Source organism: Scardinius erythrophthalmus (assembly GCF_964197995.2).
Source record: "Scardinius erythrophthalmus genome assembly, chromosome: 18".
NCBI classification, from domain to species: domain Eukaryota; kingdom Metazoa; phylum Chordata; class Actinopteri; order Cypriniformes; family Leuciscidae; genus Scardinius; species Scardinius erythrophthalmus.
In genome coordinates, this window is record NC_138238.1 from 10,832,405 (window position 1) to 10,857,129 (window position 24,725).

The 24,725-nt window shown below is 36.9% G+C and overlaps 2 protein-coding genes across 7 annotated transcripts in view; both read right to left on the reverse strand.

The window, feature by feature from the left end:
• Positions 1-1,092: 1,092 nt before the first annotated feature.
• On the reverse strand, positions 1,093-11,482 carry LOC308706772 (FERM domain-containing protein 6). Its single transcript, XM_081392602.1, has 12 exons — positions 11,257-11,482; positions 10,864-10,954; positions 10,607-10,686; positions 9,941-9,999; positions 8,724-8,904; positions 8,449-8,604; positions 6,197-6,262; positions 5,708-5,776; positions 5,398-5,560; positions 4,954-5,094; positions 3,233-3,391; positions 1,093-2,942 (listed from the first exon to the last, which is right to left on the reverse strand). Exons 1-12 carry the CDS (start codon positions 11,323-11,325, stop codon positions 2,932-2,934), a joined length of 1,245 nt encoding a protein of 414 aa, XP_081248728.1. The 5' UTR covers positions 11,326-11,482; the 3' UTR covers positions 1,093-2,931.
• Positions 11,483-13,348: 1,866 nt separating this feature from the next.
• gpam (glycerol-3-phosphate acyltransferase, mitochondrial) overlaps positions 13,349-24,725 on the reverse strand; it is a 35,262-nt gene continuing 23,885 nt past the window's right edge. For all 6 annotated transcript variants that reach the window (XM_081393476.1, XM_081393474.1, XM_081393478.1 and 3 more), the window contains 5 exons: positions 21,037-21,114; positions 20,515-20,646; positions 18,082-18,271; positions 17,735-17,793; positions 13,349-16,576 (listed from right to left, as the gene is read on the reverse strand). In XM_081393476.1, the coding sequence (XP_081249602.1) occupies positions 16,460-16,576; positions 17,735-17,793; positions 18,082-18,271; positions 20,515-20,646; positions 21,037-21,114 (576 nt within the window). In that variant the 3' untranslated portion in view covers positions 13,349-16,459. The remainder of the gene's footprint in view (positions 16,577-17,734; positions 17,794-18,081; positions 18,272-20,514; positions 20,647-21,036; positions 21,115-24,725) is intronic.

Consider the following 24,725-nt stretch of genomic DNA (forward strand, 5'->3'; position numbering starts at 1 on the left):
ACGACAGAAGTGAATCATTCAAAACTAAATTTAGCTGGACAATAACTTTATTCTAGAGCTGCTGTAAAGCCAAAACAATCTCTTTTACTTTCATTTCCTATTATCACTGTAAAGCCGCTTTGGAACAATCTACATTGTTAAAAGCGCTATATAAATGAAGATGACTTGACTTATTGAATGCTGGGTGCTTGGGTTCATGTTCCAACTCCACTTATATTTAGAACCTTGTATTTTGTATCTGTGAAAATGAATTAATGAGGCTTTTGGAAATACATTTATTTTTTTGACGAATCAAAATAAACAGTTACACTTTACTTTAAAGTGTCTGTGTTATAGTGTAATTACACATTTAAGTACTGAGTAATAGTAATTAATGTATAGGGTGATGTTCAGGAATAGTGTTTGGTTTTAGGGTTAGTTGCATGTAATTTTGCATCATTCCTAGTTATTACAGTAACTATGTAACGTGGAATAAGGACACTGTAAAATAGTGTTACCAAATAAACTTTTATTCAGCAAAAATGCATTCAGTTGATCAAAAGTGTCAGTTAAGACTTTAAGTAAGAGACGTCTTTCAAAAACATACAAAAATAAAAACTTACATTCTCCAAGGTTTTGAAAGGTATATAGGGAAAATGTGTTGGTTGTAGTGGGACTGAAGCCCCTTTTATGATTTTTTTATGAAGTAGATATTTAAAATGGTACATGATTATTTTACTGGGATTAATTATTATATTTTAGATTTGAATTAAATATATATACAATTAAAAGTCTTTGTCTGGGACAAGGTTAAAACAATAAAAAAAATATTCATACAAATGAATGATGAAGGCATGATAAAAAAGCTTCCTGAGACAATTGTATTCTTAAAGAAGAGATGGACGTTAGAATAACCAAAAGGTCATTCTGCTTTGGCTGTCCACTGACATCACCGAATTACTCAGTATACCACAAAGACAACATTCGAAACATAATGGAATGGAATTAACATCGTAAGTGAAAGGAACATTCTGTCAATTTTCTTGGTAATCGGTATTGTGCAACTCATGACACAAATGTGAATGGAAAAAGATAAAAAGCATACCAAGTTTTCCAATTTCTTACTCATCTTTTATTTATACTTTTACTGTAGAGCATCCATTATTTGCTTGCTAGCACAATTGCTAAATGTGTTTAGCATTATTAGCATCATAAGGAACAGTGGTAGTGGGCATGTCAGGACATGCCACATGGCTGACAAGAGATGTCTAATTCCTACAAATCTAAGATAAAAAGATAAATATGGTATCGAAACAACACCCAATCAAAGACTCGCCACGCTCAACATCATTTCGCTAGACACACAGTAACCACGGCACATCTAGATTTAAAGTGAGCGAGAATGAGAAGATGAAAGATAGCACTGACTGTATTTTGGTTAACACCCCAAATCACTTCTACAGCAGTGTCATTGATTTCTACGAAATAATTAAATAATCATAGCTGAGTCACCCTCATTGCGTTCCAAATACAAAACCAAAGATAGTTTCAGTAGTTCTTGTCCATACAATGAACTTCACCGGGGTCCAGTGTGGTTTACACCCCAAAGTTCTTAAAAATATCTTCGTCTTTTGTGTTCAACAGAAGAAAGAAATGGATTCATGTTTGGATCAACATGAGGGTGATCATTTTTGGGTGGACTAACCCTTTAGAAACATTCCATTTGGTGAACTTTAAGTCTCCACGCAGCATAGTTAAAGATGCCCCCGTTTCCCGTAAGAGATGAAACTTATAAACTCATGGGACTTCTGTAATTATTTGGAAATGAGGACATTCATATCCTGGCTAAGACCCAGATTCGTTTTAGGAAAAAAACTAAGAATTTGTTAAGTGTCTGAATGCATTCTACACAATTTCTGCTCCAAGATTACACCGGATAATGTGCGTTTTATCTTATCCAAACCACAACTATTTCTTCTAAACTGACTTTATAGCCAAAACATGAAACTAGGCTATATTTAACTGTCTAACTAAAAGATAATAGCCAGATACAAAGCATCATTACACCACATTTAGTCAAACATAAACCACAGCATTTGGTTATCATTCAAGTACTGTACCTCACATGCACTCTGACTCAACATAAGTCAATGCTTAGATTGCGGGTAAGAGCATTATGCACATCATTTCCATACATCGTGTGAAGATGTAATCAAAGCTTTCATCGCAACATGAACTACCATATTATAATTCAAACTTAGATTAAGCCTATAAAATGACAACTCAACCCCTTTGGGAGTTAATAAATAAGTGATAAACAGAGCATGCAAAGAAAGATAAGATAAACACAATCACTCACCACTACAAAGGTGCAAGGAGCCATCGTGAAAGAATGAAAGGTTTGACAAGCCCACTAAGAAAGCACATTAAGCCAGCCTACCTTACAAGAGTAATCCGCCCCCCTTAACCTCTTACTTCCTTAAAATGAACTTGCATTGAGCTCCACTTTGATGGTGGTAACTATATATAAAAAAAGTGCAGTTTAAGAATTTTTTTGCACAGTGCAACCACTGACAACTCAGAATATAAACTGTGACACCACAGGATTTGGAATTCTTGGGAATTCCCTAACAAAAGGTCACTCTTTAAAATATATTTAAGGTCTAATTTCCCCCAAAGGTTTTGCAATACTTATAGTTATATGCACACTGGTAAAGTTATACAATATGTGCTAGGTACACAATGTATAAGTTGAGCCTGCATTTAAAATGATTTCAACATGCTTTGCAAATAATTGGTTTGTGTATTTTACAAATTAGGCATATAACAATGTGCAGTTTTTTTTTTAAAATGGTGCATAGTGAAAATTCATTCATAGCTTGTCTCCAAAGCTGTATGCCTTTTCGTTGCTCTTGATGCCACTTCCTGGATACACTGATCATAAGCAAATACCTAAATGTGACCTGCAGATGATAGAAGACAGGAAATACATTTTACTTCTTACACTAAGCTGTGAAACATGTGCATCAGAAGACTACCCTAAAGACTAGCCTACCCTTTAAAAATCCTCTTAAATCTTTTGTAACATTATAAATGTATTTAATATAATTTTAATGCATCCTTACTGAATAAAACTTTTTAAATATTTTTTTGTAAAAAAATTTTTTTTTTACTTTACTGACCCTACTGAAACGGTGTACGTGACATTTAAGAAGCTACATTCACGTGTCATAATACCACATCCTGGTCTCACCTTTCCAGTAAGAAACTGGCAGAAGTAAAGGACCATCCACAGATACACCCTCCACCAGCTCAACTAAACGCAGGACGTCTTCAGGGTCATCTACAGACATTTCTTCTGGCTCATCAACACTCATCTCTAAGCCACAAGGGCCCATTGAAACATCACTATCTGCAAATATAGCACAGATAATGACATTAATAAATCGTAAAACATTAATAAAAAACATTCATCTTGAAGTCACAAACAGTAGTGACCGTTATTCAAGGTCAAGTGGTCCTAATTAGTATGTATTTTTGTGTCGTATTTTCCACTACATTTTTAAGCATCCTTATATCAAGATAAATTATTTGAGAAGCAAAACTGCATCAGAAACTAGAGGAACTTTAATTGTATTAATTACCATTACTTTAAGATTTAAATCTCATTTGGGATTAAGAAAAACCTAAAAACCAAAAAAAAAAAAAAAAAAAACTGTGGCTGAATGAATCATTGTCATTGTCATCATTATGAGTCACTGCGACATTGTGATATAAGGTCTATAAATAATTGGCAAAAATGGTGGAAAGAGGGTGTGTTTGTGAGTGCAGGACAAGGGGGATTTCAAGCTGACTTTCACATATGTGCAAGTAAAATGAAAGTAAAATAATGCCAAATGTTTTTGAAACAAAAAAGCTTGTTGAATTGCACTAATAAAAAAAAAAAATAAAAAAAATGCATTGCATTAACCATACTTGCATTTTAATGGGCTGAAATTCAACATGGTTGTAGCCTATATTTAAGCTGTGAATATTTCAATTCAAAACATTTCACACACATTTTCATTGTTTAAAATTCAATAATCCATATTCACCTTGATTTCATTTTCAAAATATTCATTCTGTTTAAAAATACAACCTATAATATTCAACAGGGAATTTTCGGTCCATTTTATTTTATTATTTTATATTAGCTTTATTTGGACTTTGTCAACAAGTGCTTACACCACCTGCTGGTGAGCACACTAAATCAGTACTACTGCTATTCCTGCAGTTCCCGGATGTGAAATGTTGAATTTTCTGTCGAATTTGAACCACTGAATTTGTGGGAGCGAAATGAAATGGACCGTAATTTGACTGTCGAATATTATGGGTTGTATTTTTAAACATAATTAATATTTTGGAAGTGAAATCTGAAAGGTGAATATGGATTGTTGAATTTTAAAAAAAATGAAAAATGTGTGTGAAATGTTTTGAATTGAAATATTCGCAGCTTAAATATACAACCATTTTCAGTCCATAAAAATGCAGGCCCTAAAAATACAAAGCATTAAAATGCTTTTTTTTTTTAAGTTGTGCAATTCAAGAAGCTTTTTTGTTTTAAAAAAACATTTGGCATTTGTTTTTTTGTTTTGTTTTTTTGCGAGCGAGGCATACAGCAGTGGTTACTGTGCTCCTTCCGAGGTGAGGTGACATCTAGATTCTTATTATATTTTATGCTCCCATGTAAATAACTAATTTTAATGGTTTGTGAAATATCAAGTAAATATTGATACATGGATACAACATGCATTGTACAAAATAAGCATATTTAGGATATATTCTATGGTTTCACATTTTGGCTTCTCACATCAGACATACAAATGGCGCCGCAATCAAACCACTCCCATATTGTTTTGTCCAGCTTCTAAACATACTCTTAAGTCCATGTGGTTCTGCTCTCAATAGGGAAGCTACATCAGTCTCATTCTTTACCTTTGACATTTGTACATTCAGTGGTGCCAGAGGTTCGCTTCTGGTCTAAGAGGAATTTCAATGGAGGAAGCTCATCTTCACTGTCATCCATGTCCAGATCAGCTCCATCTGTGATGTACATCTCTCTGTGTGTCCCTCTATCTGAACATAGGCAGGACTCACATTCAAAACCAGTGTGTGGAAAAAATATGTCTAATTATGAAAAATATTCAAATAAACAAAGGAATCATAATAAAGTTAACAATTTACAGTATAGTTGTGTAGATTATCACTATTTACATGCACAAATCATCATCATTGCTTTTACAGCAGTTGTTAATATTGTTTTGTTAAATGTGTAGATGGGAAAACAGGAAGTTTAGTAGACAGTCGACCACAACAGATGCTGAATCTTTTTGCTCTGCACCACTCTCTTCCACAGCTTTGTTGTTTTTTTGGACTGACCGTTTTTTTCTTTGAGCCGCGTGACCAAGGGCTTTGTGTTCAGATGCAGCCGGTGACTGTTGCTTATGTGCTGGAGCAGGTTTATGGCATGAAGGACAGAAGAACTATAGAACACCATCTTTTGCTCACGTAAGCCATCAGCACTAATGACAAACTTCCTGCCCTGTAGTGCAACCAAGAACACAAGTCATTCTTAAACTGCAAAACAGTCGTATACTGTAGAACATACTGAAGACGTGGTTCCCCGGAAGGATGTTCTAATGTCACAAGTGATTGTTGAATTTGTAAACAGTAACAATGTAATGATTACCTGAAACGTAATGGAATGAATGTCTGACCATGGCATGTCATATAGAAACTGTTGTTTTCCATTCAGCGTCTGGAGAGTAAAAACAAGACACACATCTGTATGCTTTGTGTGCATGTATGCTATGAAGAATTGTTAATCAACCCTACAGAAAAGACTGGATTAGACTCACATGAATGAATTTCTATTCTGTTCTAGGTTAGTTTATAGTGGTTGATGCTGGTTTTATAGAAAACTTAACATTTATGGGTAGAATATGATTAGTCTGTCCAGTTCCATATGGGTGGCATGAAAGATGTATCCAGTGTTGGGGAAAGTTAAATTAAAGTGTCAGTCAATTAATGGGAAAACAAAGTTTCTTGTGTTAATTTAATTTAAAATAATGCATTACTTTACAGTTACTTGAAAAAAGTAATCTGATTACGTAACTCGTGTTACTTGTAACGCAATACCTTCACCACTGAATGTAACTGGCTTTGAATTTAGACTTACATCAGAGATTTGCAGTCCTCCAGAAGCCAAACCAATGAGGATACAACCATGTGCTTTATTCTTTTCCTGAGACAGTAGGAACAGAGATAAGGGGCAGAAATGGAAAGAAAGAGAGAGTGTGTCTGAAACTGACAGAAACAGAGGATCTTATCAGTGAAACATGATAAACATCAGTAACATCATGTTTGAATCAGGGTTGGGCAAAATTCAGAACGGAAGAATTGGCTGCTTTTCAATAGAGCGTGTATTTCTGTAGACCAACCTACATTTTCTATTACCTTTTGGATCATTTCAGAAAAAAAGCTCTGAGTCCAACAAAAGCTTTGTTTCTCAAGATAATCTTCACAAACAAACATAACTTTTATGAATTTATGAAGCCTAAATACAATTGCCAGAAGTAGACCTCAAGGTCACCACCATTTAACTTCCAACAACTCTTTGACTTTATTTAGTGTGGGTTAAAATAGTTAGCAAGAACGCAATTATAAACACAATGAGCCTCATTTACCAATATCTTCCTAAGAATTTTCTTAACTTTGTACTTAATAAACTTCCTAAGAAAAGTCTACGTCGGATTCATGACATGTTCAACAGATTTGTTCGCACCTGTGTTCTTAGGATTGATGAATCCCACGTCTTCGTAATTGAAAGTGCGTGCCAGTAGTTCCTAATTAGCATAAGAAAACGCCCTGCAAATTCCCATATAAGGACATGACACTTCAGGGTCGTATGCAAGAAAAGTTGGAGAATGGTGGTGGTCAACCGATCACCAAACGAAAAAAGAACTTCAGTAATTCTGAAATAGAAATTCTACTGCAAAAGGCAAATGCCAAACGAGGCATAATATTTGATTTAATCAGCTTAATTGCTGAGTATAAATTTAAAGTATAAAGTATAAATTTAAATGAATTCCTTTGAATTCAGATCAAATCAGTATAATACTATTTCCTTAATTTCAATTCTGTTTTCTGTTTGCATACCTCAATTCAAGAAGTTCAGAAATCTATAAAGCATTTTCAGTTCAGTTCTGAGTGGCGCACAACTCTAGTTTGACTGAATACCAGAGTTGTAGTAAGTTCAGACAAGACTGTCAAGTCTTGAGTCCATGACCATATTTTCTATGACTAGTCAAGTCCGAGTGCACTTGAAAATGTGGTCTTGGACTCAAGACTCCAGTCTAGTCTGGCCTCGATTATTACAACACTTCTGAACTTTTATAAATTTTAAAATATTGCTGATCACTTACTAAGCACTAAATGGTTTAGCTCCACAGTACTTGAGCGAGCTCTTAACGCATTATAGTCCTTCACGTCTATTGCGATCTCAAAATTCCGGCCAGTTGATAATACCTAGAATATCAAAATCGACTGCAGGTGGTAGATCCTTTTCCTATTTAGCACCAAAACTTTGGAACAATCTTCCTAACATTGTCCGGGAAGCAGACACACTCTGTCAGTTCAAATCTAGACTAAAAACACATCTCTTTGACCTAGCATACACATAACTTTTATAATTCAATGTTAGGCTGCATAGTTTAGATCAGCCGGAACCGGGAACACTCCCCATAAATCCTGATGTACTTGTTACATCATAATATGGATGGCGTCTACGCTAATATTAGTCTCTCTGTTTATCCGAAGTTTACCGCAGTCCATTGGACACAGGCCGTATCCAGATCTGACGAAGGACCTGCGCCTGGACATGATGACAACGCAGTCCTGAAGTGTCAACCAGTCCCTCCCTGTTTACTAAAGTCAGCTGGATCCCGGCCGTATCCAGATCAGATGGTGGACCTGCACCTGGACCCATCCATGACGCATCCCAACCTCATCAGCCCTGTGAAGGCCTCATCGACACGACCAATCTGACTTCTGACCTGTAATGCTGCCTGGATCATAATCATACACTGTTCGCTCGTTGGCCAGAGGAGAACTGGCCCCCGACTGAGCCTGGGTTCTCCCAAGGTTTTTACTCCATTCTGTCTCCTGATGGAGTTTTGGTTCCTTGCCACTGTTGCCTTGGCTTTTGGCTTGCTTAGTTGGGGACATTTAATATTCAACAATATTATTGATCTGCCTTACTTAAGATGGACGATGACGCAATTTTCTTCTAGAAACAAACTTTGTTGTATTATTTTCTAGTTATCACTGTGAAGCTGCTTTGATACAATCTGCATTGTAAAAAGCGCTATATAAATAAAGGTGACTTGACTTGACTTGAACAGTGGATTTGTGTTAAAAAAAGTCACTAACTTTGAACATTCTATAGGTGGTGATGGGCACATCACTCAAGGTCAACGCTTCTTGCATGAAATGTAAGGCAGCCTCGCTGGACGACATTCCCTTCAGCTCCCTATGCAGGGTTGGGATGTGCTTCAGGATATAATCATTCCCGCGCTTCTGTACGATCTGTCAGTGTCACAATGAAAACATCATTAGTCTTAACAACAGTTTGTGCACAATAAGAATGGGTGAGCAAGTTTTTTCCAGCCCCACAAATTGAAACCAGCAAATTTAAACACCCTCACCCAAAAAGGGAAAAAGCCCTGTGGGCTGAAGTATGCAAAGTTTGGTTCTTCGTAGTCTCCCAGGTCAGCTTGCAGGGCGTATGCAGCCAGCTGAAAGTATAACCCTTCTTTCTCAAAGCACTCGGATCTCAAAACTCTCCCTTTAAGTTCGGCATAATACAGCTGACGGGCTTCATTGTTTCTTTGAGAATGAAACAAGCAGTTTAAAACAGACACTTAAAACAGTTTTACACAGTTAAACAGTGGTTAATGCATAGGTATCATAAACCAACATTTACAGCATTAATGCTGGTTGATAGAGAGAGTATTCTTTATTGTTTATTCATCTTTGCTCATAATACATTAACTGTTAAGAATGTAATTTTAATTTGTACATTTTGAAAAGTTAAAATGTACGTTGTACATGTAGAAATTAACATTAACCAAGAATTTTTATTTATTGTAAAGTGAAACCAGTACTTCATGTACATGTAGTTATGTATGCATGCATGTATTTATTATTCATTTATTTGGTGAGTAGCTGCTTAATTAGTGGGATATTAACCCTATAAAGCCTACTGCAACATATTTGATATGCAAATGTCTAAGGCTTCTAATTATCAACATGATCAAAACTGAAAACCTGTTTTACACAATCTAGTACATGCTTTCTGTCTTCTAATTGATAGTTTATACTTTTTTAGCAAGTAAAGGGCCTTTTAGTATTATTTTTTTTTTTTTTTTACTTCAGGTCGTCGAACGTGCTTTTTTGCAGTAAAATCTTTACTTTACTTTAATCTTTACATTTTTTATAAGGTAAACATGAGAATAACTTTTACGTAATATTTCAGGATGAACACTTACTGGCCAGTTTTTTAAATGCTTTAAAAACTTTTTTGTTCTTGGTTATGCAAACATTAAACTTAAATGAAATTGAAGAAATGAAAGTTAATTCCATTTTATCATTCTGCAAACATGGGAACGTTACTTTTGAACATTCCTTCAACATTCTGTAACAATCTGTACAATTTAAAACATTTCAAGAAAAAAAAAGTTCCGTGAACGATGTATAAATAACATTTTTGTGCTAATGTTTTGAGAAATGTATTAATGCAAAGTGACACAAAGTAAGGTGGCATTACATATCACTGAAAACAATATCCTAGAAGTAGAAGGGCAAAATGATGGATAAGGAAAACAAACATCTCACATCAACGGCGGAAAAAAAAAGTACTTACACAATTAGTTGAGCATTTTCTACAAAGTACTGCACTTTCAGTGAGAGAACTACTTCCTCCTATGAAAGTAAATACATGAATGAATAAAAATCTGCACAAGGATGCATGTACCATCTCTAGTGTACGGTGGCCCAGTAGTGCACAACACAACGAAATTTAAAAAGCAAATATAAGTTCACAACACAGCGAAATCAAGCCACAACACAATGGAAATGCTCTCGACCACTAAAGGGCTCTTGGAGCATGGTAAAGTTAGTTTTCCTTGGCACTGTTCTGAATCGCCAGTTTTACGAAGATATCAATACCACTATTGGTTTTAACAATATGTAACCATTGTATATCGACATTAAATATTACTACAAAATCGTCTACATGCATCATACCGAGAACAGATATGGTCTTTAGATAATAACTCCCTAATTTACCAGAATATTAACTCTAGAACAGTCATTATTACTCATCAATAGTGATGTCACCCAAACCAGAAAATTACCAGCCACTCACGAGCTGAACATTCTCCCATTGGGTTTGTAAATACAGAACTAGTCATTTCAGTATTTACCCCGCATGTATTGTAACACTCAGTGGTGGATTTCAAGGAAATTATTTCTGAAGGATCATATGACAATGAAGAATGCATTAAAGTATTTATTTGTGCTTGATTACCTTTGATCTATTCTTTCTCCAGGACTTTGGGAGGTACAAGGACAATTTTTGCTCCAGATCTAGGAAAAGCGGTTGATTGTCTGGTACAATGGAAATAAAATTATGAGCCAATATATGGTTTAGACAAACAGAACTGTCACTCCCTTCATCCTTGATTTTTGTCTAGCTCAGCATTTAGTCAAATCATTCAAAAAAAAAAAAAAAAAGGCTCAGTTAGCAGTTTCACATACACAAACAAACAGAAGGAAACCACATACCCTTTACAACAATCAGACCAAAGAGATGAAGATCTGAGACTACGAGTAGCTCAGAAAGCTGGCTGATCACATCTTGGCCTCTGTCCTTAAGCTGTAATACAGACATGCTAAAAAATAAGACATACTACATATAGGCTAGCATAAATTAACCACATAAAAAGTTTAGGCAGTTTTTTAAGCAGGCCTGTAACTTGAATAACTGAAATCTGAATTAATGTTCATTACAAAGACAACATGAGCAGTTTTATGGAAAAAGCTAAACAAGATCCAACATAAATGACACATGCAAAAACTTTCTAACAAACACAAAAGAGGCTGCAACTCTTAAATCGACACTCCATGTTCATCTCAATATCTCTGTGATAAAGTATAAAAACATTTTCACACACTCACCCCAACAGTCAGGTTTAGTTTCGTGTTATTTGGCAGAATAACACTGAGACCTCTGCTTTGGTTCTTCATTGTGGATGTGCTCTCTACGAGGTCCTCTTCATTAGTGGTCTCTTAAATTGTTGTCGTCGTGGGCAGTTCTCGTATATCTCCTTAATGCCCTCCCTTTTATATAAAGGAGTCTACATGTTTATATTCATTGCTGGGGAAGAAAAAAAAAAGAAGAATCTTTTAAACTAGTTTACATTTCTTAACATTTCCCAGCAGCCGGTTGCATAAACCTCTAGTCTTACAAGTTAGATTTATTTCAATTTATTTTCTTTAAGACGGTTCATAGCTTTTTTAAATCAGTTACATAAAAACGTAGATGAGCTTTGATACCGAAAACTAAGACTGACTGCCTCTGACTAACTGCTGGTCATACTAGAACATTATGGCTATGTTTATGCAACCGGCCGCAGCGCTGTCTCCTAGCCTTGCTGATTTTAGAGGGTTTTTAGGGGTTTACCAGACTGTCAGTCAGGGCATTTTCACACACTCATCCCAACAACAGTCATGTTTAGTTTCGTGTTATTTGGTAGAATAACACTCAGACCTCTGCTTTGGTTCTTCATTGTGGATGTGCTCTCTACGAGGCCCTCTTCTTTAGTGGTCTCCTTAAATTGTTGTCATCGTGGGGGGCAGAGTTCTCGTCCATCTCTCCTTAATGCCCTCCATTTTATATAAAGATGCCTAACGTTTCATGTTTATCTTTCATTGCTGGAAGAAAAAAAAAAAAAGCTTAAATTAGCTTGCAGGTCTTAGTTGGTCTCCTAGCCTGGCTGGTCTTGGAGGGTTTTTAGGAGTTTACCAGCACGTCAGTCTGGGAGACTTAACGAGACCACTAAATCCAGCATCAGTTTATGCTGGCTTAAACCTTTTACGCAGCACTGATATTGAGAAACGAGCGAGACTGGGATAATAATGACAATAATTGAAGTATGAGTATATGAGGACTATAAATGGTATTCTTGTATGGATATTGTGGTTTAATAATATATGACAATAAATTCCTAAGTACATTTTGGCCATCCGCGTTCCACGTTGGTCCGCTTAAAGCCTGTTTTATACTTCTGCGTCGAACTAACGCCGCAGCTATGTCGTAGGCTGTGTGTAGCGCGCGTACCCTTCAGCCTGTTTTATACTTCTGCGTCGAACTAACGCCGTAGCTACGTCGTAGGCTGTGTGTAGCGCGCGTACGGCGTACCCTGACGTGCACCTCTCCAAAAATGTAACAACGTGTCAATTCTACGCGGACACAAGCGCGGTGATTGGTCTGCCAGAACTCCTCCCTCGGGGTTTCACGTGCTCCCTAGGTGCGCGTCAACGCGGACAACGACACAGAAGTATAAATTAAAACCAACACGTTGCCTACGGCGTATAGGCTCCGGCGTAGGTCCGACGCAGAAGTATAATGAGGCCTTTCGGCGTACCCTGACGTGCACCTCTCCAAAAATGTAACAACGCATCAACTCTACGCTGACACAAGCGTTATGATTGGTCTGCTAGAACCCCTCCCTCGGGTTTCACATGCTCCCTCTGCAAGAGTAATTGCGCGTAGACGCGGACAACGACGCAGAAGTATAAATGAAAACCAACGCGTTGCCTACAGCGTAGAGGCTTCGGCGTAGGTCCGACGCAGAAGTATAAAACAGGCTTTACTGTCCGCGTGATGTCGCCAAGCCGTTATCAGGTGGGTCGCGCGCAGCCCATTTTTTGTGTACGCGAGGACGATGTACTAGTCAGAGCAGCGCACGTGCGAGCGACTTGGGCACTTGAAAACAAAGTCCACTAGACAGTGCACACGCGCCGAACGCGTCTTTCCGCACTCACGGACAAAAGAGTATACTTTGAAGCGCACTCAACTGTGCGCGAGACGGAGTGGAACGCTGAAAATGAAGAATAGCCTTTAGATGTGAAATTTCTGTCAGATGTAAAAAAAAAAAAAAAAAAAAAAAAGGCATCTACACCGCACAGTATTGTGTGATGACAACATTTAGTTATGGTGAAGTCTGTGCATTAAATCATCCAAAATAACTTTACTCAGACAGAAAATGAAGTTTACTATTTGTTAACATTAATTTATTTCATAGTGCATAACAGTGCATGAAAATGCTTCACAGAAAAATGAGTATGACCTCAATGTTATTGTTCCCCTCCAACATTATGCACTAAAACAGGGATTCCCAAACATTTTCTTTTTTTTTATTTGAAATTCTGTTCTTATTTTTAAATGCTTTCTTTTATTTTTTTTACATTTATATGATTTCATTAGCTTTTGGACAACTCATAAACCCCAGTTTGGGAAACCTTGCACTAAATGACACATCACTCAGAAAACATGCCAAATTACAAAACTGTTGAACAGAATAAAGGCATTCATAAACAGCATTCTGTCTGCAGATTTACAGCGTTTTGTTAAGAATCGCCAGAGGTTAACCAAAAGACAACCAAACAGAGTTTGATTTAGTAAACTCACCTATCCCACAAGACAACTGTGGGATAGAAACTAAATTATATACAAAGCTGATTTAAAAATGTTGAGGAAAACAAACACATTATTTGATATCAGAACATTAAATGTGACTGGGTCTGGTTAAAAATAACACCTCAAATCTATATTGTTCACAGCACAAATGGGATCTCTTGATAAATTGAGCAATTACCAACAATCCAGTTGGGTTGAGACAGAGTAATATGACAACAAGCGTTAATGGACGGGGGACTTGTGATAAATGTCTTATTGCTGTCTGGGAGAGATTAATGCATGTGGCTGTTTATAGTCATTTCAGTTTCAAAAATACAATCTTCAGTGCTAATTGAACACATTCACACACCGTAGAGAAGAGTTAGGAATCACATACTTGATCTATTCTGCCTCCCTTGACTCAAAAACATTGGCTATATTCAGAATAGCACTGTTCGGCCTACTACTACTGTTGGGCCTACTATTGCTGCACTATAGTATGCATAGAATAGCCAGATGACCTATTGAGCATCATATAGGAGAGCTTATGGCGTGGAGCACTACATCTCACAATGCAATGCATTTACAATACGTTTCAAATGAATGGTAAATAATATCAGCTGTGATTTTTTTTTTTTTTACATTTCTGGGTTTATTTGATTAGACTGCCTTTACAATGATTAAAAATTGAAAATATTTTTTTTTATTTATTATGCAATCTGATGGTCAGTTTTAAAATGTGGAATAAATCCAAATGATTAATAGGTAGTTAGTATCCAATATATACTGCGCAATATTTAATAAGTAGTAAGCTATTATTCCATTCAGAAGAGCCGTTGTATTGCCATTTTAACTTTATTGTTTGAGGCCATACTGACAGACAGAGCAACTATTTTGTCCAAAAATGCCTTGCGTATAATAAACAATATGCTTTTTCATTTTAAAATGTAACTAACCTTCACAGCTTTTATTCAATTATCTCAAAAACATTTTCAATATCGCTTCAAACCCATTATATATTCAGCATTTTGAGCAGTTCTCACGTGACACATTAGCTTCTATATTCTATTCTGTTATCAGGATTTTCACAACTTTTGACCAGTTTCCCTGATTTTTCCTGTAGTTGAGGATTACTGGATAATGATTTTTACATGTTACAACCGAGCATTTACATTTAATTTAATTAATTTATATGCACTGATGTAAAATTCCACGATTTTCCTAGCCCTGGAACTCACAGCCTTGAAATACCTTGACACGTCTTCCAGATTTTTCCATGAGCATGGGAACCCCGGATCTTATTTCAAAGTCTCCCAGTAGCCTACGTAATGCGTGTATGTCTGCCAACTACATTCTTTCACAGTAAAAACAGGTCCATTGCGTAGCAACATCTACAGGCTGACGCACAAAGGAGTTCTCTTCAACGACTTGTCAAAACAAGCATGCGATCATATTCGGGATAATGCGAAACACATGACAAACTAAGCTGGAAATGATAAATCAGCAGAAACGGGTTTTGAAACAGCAGCTAATAAAGACTGTATTACAATTGTAGTTTTGGGACCGTACAGGGTATCCTCAGCGTTTACCTTTCGATTCATACAACAGCCAACAAGATATTGCACTTGTTGAGTAAGTGGTTATTAAGGCAACATGCCTTTATCTGAATTATGGTTATTTTGTGCTTTGAGACAGATCTGTGGCATAAATACAGTTTAATTCACATACTACAGACATATTGCACACATGCACACACGCTACAGTAGACTTGCTGCCGAGGATCTTAACTCCAAAATAAAATATACCAGTAACTGAGGAGGGAATAAAAATTCTTGGCAGCAACAGAACCTCCTCCAAATATTACAAATTAGATCTAGTGATGGTCAGCCAAGTAGAAGCATTCAAGCTCTGTTTCCAGTAACGTTCCCCGCCTAGTCGATGGCCTCAAGATCCTCCAGGCCTGCTAAAACCATTACATGAATCTACTGTTTGTTGTATTACACAATATCATAGCTGTAACTAACTATCTGTCATGGACGTCCATTGTGAGTAAACATGACCTAACCGACACGATTTCATGGCTCAGATTTCTCAGTAACTATCGAGGTTTGCTGCACGATTTGCAGAATGAGTCACTATTTCCTTTTCTCGTGGTTGTTATTAACAGATACTATACATAGACGTTCTGTTCTCTGCCTTAAGATAAAGTACAGAGAATGACAATTTCTTTACATGCTCTGACAGAACAAGTGGTTAAAAAGAAAAATTAAATGCCCTTTTTTTAATTTCCATACACTAGCCGTCATCCCGATGATGGAAATTTGCTAAAACTGAAGGTGACATTCATGTACTGATCTAAGTTAAAAACTAAAACCAAACTGTCTGAGTCCATATTAACATTCAGAGCTATAAAGACCCCTGATTTAGCTCAAAAACAAGGGCTTTCACTGGCAGAACTGGTACAGTATTGTGTGTGTGTGGAAGCTTCTAGTAAACGAGAGGGCTGACAGAACTACTAGTGTATTGAAGACTGCATAAGTGGTTTTATAGTGAAGGGAAGACAAACTTATAAGTCTAGTATGAGGCGTTTGGTGAAGGCACTTCCAGGTAAAGCTTTCCTTAGAGTAGCACCTTTGACAGTCATGATAAGCCAGTAAAAAGCCCTTGAGTGGGGTGGAGAGCAGCACAGCTGCGTTGATGTCACAGCAGACTGAAACCCAGAATGTACTGCAGGAGTTTGTTCCTGTTGGCCTGAGGTAAGAAAGAACTGCTCAGCTCCAGACTGCACACACCACCTTCTCGTCTTTCTTTAAGCACCTGTGAATCACAAATAGCATGATTAGTTAACTGCTTGCACAAGAAGTACTTCAGACAGGGGTGGGGGGTGGGGGAGAATAGGACAGGAAAAGAATAGCAAGTGCAAGTTTTAAATTGGTTCTCTCTTTCTTTGTCTTTTTCTTTCTGTCTTTTAATCTCTCATTTCTGTCTTTTAGATATACACCACATCTGATAAACTGATAAATGACTAATCTTAAAATTGTACTGTTTTAAAATTCAACTTGAAATCAAAAATTGAGTTAAATGTTTATATATATAAAAAAAGTAAATCATAATAAAGTCAATCATTTTAAAAGCTGTGCGTGTTATTTTAGCATTCCTTATAAACTATTGTAGTATTTATTAATATTCTGAATCAGCTTTCTTTTTATATTTTCAGTTTTAACTATAGTTTTAGTCATTTTATGTGCTTGTCATTTTTATATTTCAATATTTCTATTTAGCCTGATTTTAGTTTTAGTCATTTAAATTTTACATTCAAATATATTTAAAATTATTACAATTTTAATTTCTAATTTTCATTGAATATTATTTTATTTCAGCTTTATTTTAATTAACAAAAACATTTGTAATATCTATATATTAAACATTGAATAACAAAAAACTTAGTGGGTGGGGGAAAATAAATGTTTCTCGGTTTTAATTTTCACTTTCAGGTTTGTTAAATATTGATTAAAGTGAAGAAAAAATTAAAGAATATTGAAGGTCTACATTGTTTTGCAAAACAGGCCTACATTCACAACATTTTAAATACAGAAAATGGCTTTTAAAACATTTAAAGATAAATTAATGAATTTAAATGCAGTATTGCTTTGCAAGAGCAACATTAAAGGGTTATTAGTTCAAAATCATTTACTGACCCTCACTTTTTTTTTTTCACCCATGGAACACAAAAGATGTATGTATCATGTTACTCTTCAAAAACCACATAGCATGATAACAGTAGTTCATACTTTTGCAGTTTTTGAAGTCATACGATAGCTTTGTGTTATTCACTGATGATCTACCATTCAAACGCATTAAATAGGCATGCAATAAGAGCGTCAACATGGCACATTGAGTCCAGTTTTAATATTTTGCATGTCAGTGGTTTAGATCTGTGAGTAAGCAGTAAATGCTAGAGGACGGCTCTCTCACCCCCAGCTCTTTAAATGTTCTCACTGTGTTCTTTACGAGGCAGTGTGTGGCACTCTCTCCTAAAAACATACAAACAAATACATTCCCATCAATGTCATCGATATTAATACATTCATTTTATAGAGCACCCTTCATACAAGATTCTAGCACAAAGAGCTTAACAAACAATCAGATTGGAACCATGATGCAAGAAAAGAGAACGACAAGAAAATGTTTAAAAATAGCATTTATAAAAATGATTGATACCAAGGCATGGAAAGATTTAAGTGGGGGGGAAATGTCTTTAATTTCCTCTACGGTGGTAGTGGAGAAACAAGTAGAGCACACTGGAACTGAAAGTGGCTTACCATATGCAGCCACTCCTCTCTCTGTGCGCGTTAGCAGATACTTGAAAAGCTGATATGTGTACTCTCTCTCTGACATGGGCGAACTCAGGTTGTGTACAAAGATAGCAGCACAACTGTAGGCCTCCAGCACTGGAGTGAGAATCCTCTGCAGAAAAGTATAAAATTCCTGGTGCTCAGCAGATGGGCTCACCTAACATAAAATAAAAAACAGCACAGTGGGGTTTAATAATATGTAATGGCATATATTTCTTCTAAAATGTTTAATGAGGGGATTTCAAAAGAGTTATGAAACCATGCATCAACTTTTTTTTTTATAGTGGTGCACTGTTCTACAGGGGACATTTTTTAAATACCTGAAATATAGACACTTTCATAAATCGTCATACTTTGGTATCTTCAATGTGGAGAATGATCACATTCATTCTACATGTTTAGAATGTTTAAATCCAGAGAAATCAGCTTTTTTAACCAGTGTAACGACCCGTGTCACAGTGGCGGATGTCTGATGTCACATCCGCCTTACTCTTATTTCTGGTTTAACTTCCGTAGAAACCATGGAAACACTAAAGACGCTTTAATATTATGCGTTTGATTAGACATGTTATCCACTGTTAAGATATCTTTATCGACAGAAAACGAAATCATTCTTATAAAGCCCAACACGTTTAGTCTTATTGTTTGAATCTCATTTTCTTGATTTACCGCGAGTAACATGCTTGTACCATGCTGTCAACTGGCTAACAAAGCATAATCAAAAAGAGCTTTATTTGTAGCAATGGTAATCCAGCATTTTCTCCACCATACAATATATTTTAAAATTAACTACATGCCATTTAGCAACACAAGTCATCCAGCTTTTATTAAGATAATATTCCAATTTCGATCTAGATTGCAATAAATGTCTCATACCAGCCAGAGTGAAAGCACAGAGTAATGTTATAACATAACGTTCAACACACTCTAATGTATTTTTACTTTGATTGTTTGGCCAAGTAAAACAGCGCTGCATTATCCCACAATTTTAAAGGGATACTTCAGGATTTAGCATTAAGCTTTGTATTAGTAGAAAACCTGTAGTATTTTCGAATTACCATGCTTTCCACCCTCATATCCCCCTGAGACGAGAGATTTATGTATTTTTTTGTCTAGAAAAAATCCTCCGATGACGCAAAAATCGTCATTTTGCGTCATCGGAGGATTTTCTGGCCAGAGGGTAAAGACTACAGCCAGTAGATGGTGTTGTTCTGCATGTTTTCAGCCCGCCCATAGAGGGTGGGATCTCACTCACATAATGTACACACAGTGTCAGCTTTGGAAGCTAAGCTAGCAGGCTCTTGTTCTGTGGAGAAAGCTGAATAGTAGGAGAAAGCTGAATAGTAGGGGGTACCATCCTCCTTTTCCCGGACTTGTCCGGCGGGCGAGATCGTTCAAAATGTCCGGGATTCAGCTTTTGCTTTCTGCGGTCGCCATTCATTGTTTACATGCACACCTTTCAATCTAACTGAATTCATTCCGATTGGTGAATCTGAATGTAGTGTTTACATGAACGCTTAAACAAGTGATCGGTTGATGTGCGTTTTACCATTGCTAAGAAAATTCCCGCTCCTCCGTGAGAGATGCGAGACCCGGCGCGTCTCAGTAATGACGCCACCGGCCTCGCGCCGTTCTCCCGCGGCCGTCAGCCTCTTCCTGCTCGCCACAGTAAACCTGATGAATGGCGACTGTAGAACGCAAAAGGTACTTTATCTCGAAATCACGGGCAAACTCGTCACGGAGACTCACTAATTTAGTAGCCTAACCTTCTTGTTGTTTTCAACTGCGCTCTCTAACCGGTAGCCGTGGCCTCCTAGGGCAGCGAAGCAAGTGCATTCTGGGAGTTGTTGTCTTTCATCCACATAAGCCAAAAATACATTTTCTGGCTTTTCTCAGACTAGAAAGCTCCGAATTCAAAAATTTCTTCACATTTCTTCTACATAAATGACCTATTTTAAATACACATTCATCTTTCCAGAGGTGAAGTATCCCTTTAATTCGTCAAATAAAGCGACCTGTATAAGTAGTAATTAAGCACTTGTGGCTGTTTCATTCCAATGTGAATTTAAGAAATCAAGCTACACCTTCGTTATTGATTTGAATAAACGACCTCTAGCGGCGAAACTTACACACTGTGCCTTTAAGCAACTCTTCCAGGTAAGAAATTTCCCTTTAAACTACTAATCTCTTGATTTGCGTGAGATTTTTATTATTTATTTATTTTAAAAGAATTAAGGAGCTGATTTTTTTATTGATTTTTTAGCAAACTTAAGATCATGGTTTTCATGGTTTTGTGATGTTACTCTAGCCAAACAATTAACTTTCATTTCACTCTTCTTATTCTGGGTGTTACGCATGTTATTTCTAACAATGTTTAGGCCCCTGCAGTATTATATTTACCTTTAGGTAACGGTCTCTCTGTTCATCTCCAAAGTCACTGTCTTCATCTTCTTCATCACTTCGCCAAGAAAGAGCCTCTGGAAACTTCTTGGGCCAAGGCTCTTCAGACGGGCTCAACTCCTCCTGGTCCTCCTGAACACAAAGATGAATTTCAGTCAATTATTGAATTCTTATTGTTAATTAATGATTGACTCACAAATACTATTAATATTATGAACTAATATTATTGGATGTGTTGTATTTCCCAAAAAAGAAAACCTATCTGGTACATGTACTTTCACTGACTGATAAAGTCAGTCATGAATTGGTAATTAGAATAAGCCAATAGCAAAAGATTAAGTCTCAAATTTAACAAAAAAAAAAAGGTTAGAAATAAGCCATCAACGTGGATACTCAAGGAATTTACAGAAATCTCACAGCATCATTCAAACATTATATGGTCTGTGCTGGCATTTTTCCATTAAGTACTGTAGCTTTAAATAAAAAAAAAAGCAACAAGACAAAGGAGTTGACAAAGCTCACCTCAGCTACAGTAAGCACACCATACTGAATTAACCTGGTGATTGCATCATGGAAGACCTGGTACAAAGTCTGACAAGGCTATAGAAAGTAAAGACAACATAAATACACTTCAATGAATAACATTTGTATTTCTTAAACATGAATCAGTAATCTTGCTTGTGTGTATATATAAACTAAGCACATTTTACCCCACAATTTTCATTACTGGAACGTGAATAAAATGTATATACATTTGTATACAAGTACATATATATATAAGCAATAAGGTACGACAGGCTGTGCTGTATTGTGAATAAGTCACAGCTGAAGGCCATTGTTAGGCATGACGTCAAGCGGGAGTCTTTATGAGTGAGTCAGTCAGTTATGAAGACTTGCATTGAAAGGACTCAAACTTGTGAACACTGAAAAGCAAGATGCAAATGACTAGGCCATGGGAAAACCCTTTAACTGTTAAAAGGTCAAGATATCGCAGCAGACATTCAAACGGATTATTTTATTATGAATACAGGACTGACCTGAAGGAAAATGTTATATCTACCATAAATGCAGGTGAACTCGCTTACTCGATCTCTCACAATAATCTACTCTATAAGCTTCAATGAACAATATCAGTGAGATCAAACATATGTTTAAGTTGCAAGGGTTGTTGTGTAGTGATACATAGAACCGTTGGGTGATGCGGTCTTAGTAGATTACATTTTCTTTATGCAAAATAAAATTTTCATTTAATTTTCCCTCCCCTTTGGTTTTGGGGTCAAATTTCCATTTCTCGAAAGGGTTTTGTGATATTCTCCATGTAGAAGAATACCACTCTGTTCTTCTTTAGAGATCAAACGGTTCCTCTCAGCTTAGTTACAGCGGGGGAAATAAGTATTGAACACGTCATCATTTTTCTCAGTAAATATATTTCCAAAGGTGCTATTGACATGAAATTTTCACCAGATGTTGGTAACAACCCAAGTAAGCCATACATACAAAGAAACAAACAAAAATAAGTTCAGAAATTAAGTTATGTGTAATAATGTGAAATGACACAGGGAAAAAGTATTGAACACATGAAGAAAGGGAGGCGCAAAAAGGCATTGAAAGCCAAGGCAACTGCTGAAAACTTACAGTAATTAAAAAGCAATCCAGCCCCCTGTCAGTGGAAATTAATAACAGCTGGTTCAGTCCCAAATGATGGCCTACAAAAAGGTCTCATGGCCAAGGTGTCACACAAGACACATCTCATGATGGGTAAAAGCGAAGAGCTGTCTCAAGACCTTCGCAACCTAATTGTTGCAAAACAAAATGATGGCATTGGTTATAGGCGCCATTCTAAGCTTCTGAATGGTCCAGTGAGCACTTTTGGGGCCATAATACGGAAGTGGAAAGACAATAATTTCACCATAAATTTGCCTCGACCAGTGCTCCTCGCAAGATTTCTGATAGAAGAGTGAAAAGAATAATCAGAAGAGTTGTCCAAGAGCCAACACCAAGTTGTATGGTGTTTTTAGGGTAATGTGCACTGCCCTTTCTCCTCCAAATATGGTGTGTATTATGGCATCCAAACAGTTCAATTTTGCTCTCATGTGACCACACTATATTCTCCCAGTATTTCACTGGCTTTTCCAAATGTTGTGCAGCAAACTTTAAATGAGCTTCAACATGCTTTTTTTTCAGTAATGGAGTCTTGCGTGCATACAGGGCATGGCGGTGGAGTGCATTACTTACTGTTTTCTTTGAGACAACAGTACCTGCTATCCGCAGGTCTTTTTGAAGCTCTCCACAAGTGATCCTTGGCTCTTGGACAACTCTTCTGATTATTCTTTTCACTGTTCTATCAGAAATCTTGCGAGGAGCACTGGTCGAGGCAAATTTATGGTGAAATGATTGTCTTTCCACTTCTGTATTATGGCCCCAAAAGTGCTCACTGGACCATTCAGAAGCTTAGAATGGCGCCTATAACCAATGCCATCATTATGTTTTGCAACAATTAGGTTGCGAAGGTCTTGAGACAGCTCTTCAGGGCTCCAGACTGCGACCAAATGGTCGCATTTTGCGACCAAAATTTGAGAGTGTGCGACTGAATTTTACACCCAGTCGCACATGTGCGACCAGTAATTAATTTTTTTATTTTTTCACGTTAAACGTGGAAGGGGCGCGTCAATGAATCTGGAATGTGTGGCAGGCCAATGAGTGTGAGAAGAATAGGGAATGGCCACTGTAACTGGCTAATGTGTGGAGGGGGAGGGTCCTAGAGATAATCGAGCGCGCGTAAACGTCCGTGGGAAGGAGACGGAGACAAATATCAATGTCACGGACAGACACAGTCGGATGATGATGATTCAGAGTCAGAGGTTTGTAAGGTGATAAAGGCCTGAACCCACTATTTTCAGGAAGACTGGCTACGAGAATTCAGCTGGTTGAGGTACTGTAAGGAGATGAACTCCATGAGCTGCGAATGTTGCAGTCGCTACCCCAGAACTGCGGGGAAAACGAAGTTTGCAGACAGTGCCGGCACTTCGCAGTTTAAACACTCAATCTCAGCCTCAAGCATAGAGTATGCCGTGACATGTTAATAAATAAAAACAAAATGAAAGTGGAAAAAACTGCGCTACTCAGTACTCATTCTGCTTCACAGACCATTTAATAGTTCGAACCAATAATAGACAGCACAGAGCTCCTCTCGCCAGTCGCGGGCCAGTCGCGATCACGTGAAACAGTTACATCGTGGAGATCCAATGAAGAAATCCATTGAGTTCGCGACAGAATTAATAACATTGCTGCGAGATCCAGTGAGAAACATTCAGATTTGACGCAGAATTCTCTGTTATAAACCATATCAGATCAAACAGCGCTGACGTGGAAACCAGGAGAAACATGTGCAATGAGCGAACAAGTTATAGAAGGCTTTAGGTCCACAGATCAGCAACAATCACCTTGGATTTACTGTAGTAACACTAACTGTAACTATGGTATACTGTGGTTATAACAGTAGCCTACACATATTTTTCCAGCACTTCAAAACTATATTATCATATTTAAATGTTATTTTTAATGTGTTGACCAAAACATTTTTTGTTCATCCTTTAAAGATTGTACCTATTTATAAAACTAGAAGTTTCAAGAAGTAGGAAAACTCACACTTATAAAAAAAAAAAAAAAAGATAAAGATTAAATTACTATTGTAAACATAGCTGCAGAGGATGCTTACTGGCTATTTTCACTCCCTAATATCTATTTTGTCACTCATTTTGCTTTTGAATTAATATTAAGACATTATGAATGATAATAATTAAAGTTAACTTTATCTATACACCTCAAATTAAGCTCAGTGCTTTGTCATCCCACAGTGCTACCAAATACTTTCAGTACAACTTAGTGCCGCTGCCCTCAAATGTTAGTCTGGAGCCCTGTGAACTTAAAATAAAACTGCACATTGTAATTTCTGTACGTTAAGGCTATTTATTATCAAAGCATTTGTCAGTAATACAGTTATTTTGGGGGAAAATGTGAATAATTGCATTGCAAGGTGATTTAAGGTGTGCCCCTAAATTTTCTGCTTGCGCTCCTAAAATTTTAAGTCAGGGGCTACAGCGCTCCTAATAAAAAAAGTTAGTCTGGAGCCCTGCTCTTTGCTTTTACCCATCATGAGATGTGTCTTGTGTGACACCTTGGCAATGAGACCTTTTTGTAGGCCATCATTT